Below are 3,949 nucleotides of genomic sequence, written 5' to 3' on the forward strand. Positions count from 1 at the left end.
ATGGCAAGAACCCGAACCGGATTCGGAAATGCTAACGCTAATGGCAATCAGCATCCCCATCCCCAAGTGATTGAGCATGTACCGGTAGTAGCAGTTGCACCCGAGCCAATCACGATGGAAAGAGTACAAGAAATAATCCAAATGATGTTGGTTTTTCAGATGGAGGAAACATGGAGTTTACTTCAACATAACAGGGATGAGCCAACGATGCATGTTGAACAGTCTGAACTAAATGACAGACAGTCAGAAGAAGGGCATTACAATAGAACCGTTGGTCAAGCTGAACCGCCAGTGGTTAGAAGGAATAACCAAGATGAAGGAATCGAAAGGAACGGATGCAAGTACAAACACTTTATGACTTGCAAGCCATCGAATTTTACTGGGAAGGAAGATCCAATCAAATTATGTTGGATTACTGTCTAAGTCCATAACTATATTTGGTATGTACTAGACCCGACTCGGCATGGTCCATTTGGGTTGCATGGCATCATGCATTTGGATAGACTAAAATGAGAGAAATAACACTTAAGGTTTGGTAATATATTATAAGTTCTAATATATTAATAAGATTATTTAATTAGTATTGATCAAGAATTAATTTGGAATTAATTAAGTGATCAAAAAGGAGACTAATTAAATATATGGGTTGATTGTGTAAATCATCCATACTTATATAGTGGGCTAATGCTCCATGGATTATCAAGTTGGGCTAACACCCTTAGGATGCTCCATGGTGTTTTTGTACCCATGGATCATGGAAATGAAAGGCCATGACAATTAGGGTTTACATGGTGTAACCCTAACTGTGACACACTATATAAGCATCTTATTCTTCTCAAACTTGGAAACCATGTCAGACTATGAAGAAATGGTGAGGGCTAGCCAATTTCATGAAGTGTTCATTTCTCTCTAAGTTATTCCAAGTGCATTTGATGTTGTGTGAACCATTTGAGGTGTCACACATAGGGCACTCGGCTCTTAAGCATCAAGAAATCAAGCTACATAAAAAGGTATGTCTTCTAACTTGTTTTATTACCCAAGTATCAAAGATTGTATGCTAGATAGGGTAATACCTTGGAAATATTCATATTTGCATGTATAATAGAGAAAACATAGATCCAAGGTATTTAGGGTTGCATGTAAACTTAGGACTGTTGGAATGCTCAAAACCCAATAGTGGTATCAGAGACTAGGCTTGTTTTCTTGTTATACTTGCAAAATTGTCTGAAAATTGAAGTTTGTATGCTGTCTGGACAGCAGACTCGCCGAGTCCATGAAGGGTCTCGCCGAGTCCAAGGCAAAACGCATCCAACTCGACGATTTGGTTCATGCACTCGACGAGTTGGACCCCCAGACAACATATCTTCGACTGTTTTGGCTGGAATTGGACTAGGAACATTGCCCTAAGCTGTTTTTCAACTTATAAACTTGTTTTTGATGTGGTAATGTTCATGCTAATCCAATTTCAAAGATAATTGTCAATAGATTCATGTTTTGTATTAGTTTAGTGATTAGGCTAATTACATGAAAAAGTTTGATTGAATTATCTTGTTCTTATGAGTTGCTTAGATTAATAGGAATGTTATGCGGAATTATTGTTTTCAATCCAAATTAATCTAAGTGTTGATTCTAAAATGTGTTTTTTGTAACTTATCCTCAAGTTAGATGAAAAGTCACATTTAAGATTCATAAAACTCATAAATATTTCCATAGGTTATGAATAAAGAAAAGTCATATTCTTTTAATAGTTTAAAGTCTTTCATAACTTGTCCTCATGTTATGGAACTTGAAGAGTTTTTTAAATTAAAACTACTTTAAACACATAAGTTATGGAATTGAAAAGTTTTTGAATAGTTCAAAACTTGCCCTCAAGTTTTGGAATTTGAAAAGTTTTCTTTCATGAATAATTTAATTCCAAACACTACTAGAAAAACAGCCTTTTACGACGTGCAAATTACGACACGCACTAATTTACGATACGCATTTTTAGGGCATCCTAAAAATACTGTCAGTTTTCTAAAATTTGAAGGATAGTGGACACGCATTTTTGCGTGCCTGAAATTTGTGTCCAACAAAAAAAACACGGAGGGCACTCTTATAAAAAACGCGTCGTCTAAAGATGTCGCTTTATATTTTTTTTAGGAAAGCGCGTTCTTAAACGTAGAATGGGGGGAAATGAAATCCCAAAAAGATAAACACCCCGCTTGATGCATCTCCTTCTAAAATCCTCTACCAAAGAACCCTAAGCCCGTCTTCCTGTACCTCGATCTGTGCTCTCTCTCCCTTCTCTTTGGAAGCCCTAAGCCACCACCACCAGCATCGAACCTCATTTGCTCTAAGAGTTCGGAGTGCATCTGATGACATTAACATTAACACTGTTGTGTTTGATGAAACCACACATGGAACCGTTTCACAAATTGAAGATGACAACCCAGACCCGCCACCGCTTCTCTCTCCTCGTCCATTTCGTTCTCACACACGTATCTTCTTCCTCTCTTTAACATCCTTTGAAGAAGATAAAGAATCCATGAAATAATCGCAGGTTTTTTTTATGTGTAGCGGTGGTTCCTCTGTCCGATAATACCATATAAGAACCCTAATTCTATTTCTTAATGAGCTATATATATCACATGTTGGTGAAGAGATCCAATGGCCTTTGGCGAGACATGAGGCTTACGTTAAGTTAGACCAGTCTCATTATTTCTTCTCGTTACGCGCTCCAAAGGAGAAAGAACACGAAGCTATGATGTTAAATTACGGACTGACATTTGCTTCAAAAGGACAAGAGAAGTTGTTGAAAGAAATGGATGAGTTATTGGAGCATTGCAGTAGTTTCTCGGTGCAGAAAGAGGAGGAGGAGAAGGGCGCTTTGGATTTAACAATGACGGAACGAATGAGTCCCTCAGATCTGAAAATGGAAGCAAATAAGGAACAGATGGAGCATATTTGTAGAGCTTATTGGACGACATTAGCCCCAAATGTGGAGGATTACAGTACGAAGGCTGCAAAATTAATTGTTGCGGGTTCAGGGCAACTTGTTAAAGGGATTCTCTGGTGTGGAGATGTTACAGTGTATAGATTGATCAAGGGTAATGAGATTTTGAAGCTAAAGATCGGACCTGCTAGCAACACAGCAGTTAATCCTGAACTTCTAAAGGCTATACACAGGTTTTGAAGTTCATGTTGAAACTATTTTCTTATATGTTTTCCAAGATTCTTCTGTGAATATTTGCATTTTGATTATGTGGGTGATTCTTCTAGGGTTAATAAGGTGACGAAGATGACAGAGACAGTTGTTGGTGGACTTCTTTCTGGCGTTCTGAAGATTACTGGATTCTTTACAAGCTCTGTTGCTAGCACTAAACTTGGCAAGAAGTTCTTCAAGTTTTTGCCTGGGGAAATTGCACTCGTGACTCTAGATGGATTTAGTAAGTTCTCTCTTACATTATTCTCAATTTGACAAAAACTAAGAACTGCAACTTTTAAATTTAAAAGCTATCAACTAATTTGATATAAATGTTTGTCTATAGGCAAAATTTATGATGCTTTTAAAGTTTCTGGAAAGAATGTAATGTCAACATCATCTACTGTGACAACAGAACTTGTCAGCCACAAGTAAGTCTATGAAAGGCCTTCCTAAATCTTTTCTCAATCGCTTTACAAAAGTATATGTTGATGACATTATGAATTTTATCTATCTTTGTATGTGGCTTTTATAAACACAATAAACATTATATCTTACCTTTTCCTCTTGTTGTTGGCCCCACAATTGAGTATACAGAACTTTGGGACTCAAGCAGATGACAACCAACAAGAACTAACTGTGGGACCTAAGTTATGAGTTATGCTTATGTGATTTTGGGAATTGACAGGAGGTTAACTCAACAAGTCAGATTCTAATATTTTTTCTATGCCTAGGTGAGGGGCAAGTGTGTAAAGATATCAGAAA

At 37.1% G+C, this 3,949-nt stretch overlaps 1 protein-coding gene across 1 annotated transcript; it reads left to right on the forward strand.

Moving 5' to 3' along the window:
- On the forward strand, positions 1-3,619 carry LOC111889778 (protein EARLY-RESPONSIVE TO DEHYDRATION 7, chloroplastic). Its single transcript, XM_023885931.2, has 4 exons — positions 1-294; positions 2,618-3,168; positions 3,262-3,428; positions 3,531-3,619. Exons 1-4 carry the CDS (start codon positions 1-3, stop codon positions 3,617-3,619), a joined length of 1,101 nt encoding a protein of 366 aa, XP_023741699.2.
- The last annotated feature ends 330 nt before the right edge of the window (positions 3,620-3,949 follow it).

This window comes from Lactuca sativa, chromosome 9 (genome assembly GCF_002870075.4).
Source record: "Lactuca sativa cultivar Salinas chromosome 9, Lsat_Salinas_v11, whole genome shotgun sequence".
NCBI classification, from domain to species: Eukaryota; Viridiplantae; Streptophyta; class Magnoliopsida; order Asterales; family Asteraceae; genus Lactuca; species Lactuca sativa.

What these genes read in the sequence shown, in the direction of transcription:
- LOC111889778 (XM_023885931.2), top strand. Translation starts at nt 1, where the DNA reads ATGGCAAGAACCCGAACCGGATTCGGAAATGCTAACGCTAATGGCAAT. An exon ending in GTCAAGCTGAACCGCCAGTG is followed by an intron (nt 295 to 2,617) that starts GTTAGAAGGAAT and finishes TTTCTTAATGAG; the next exon opens with CTATATATATCACATGTTGG. An exon ending in CTTCTAAAGGCTATACACAG is followed by an intron (nt 3,169 to 3,261) that starts GTTTTGAAGTTC and finishes TGATTCTTCTAG; the next exon opens with GGTTAATAAGGTGACGAAGA.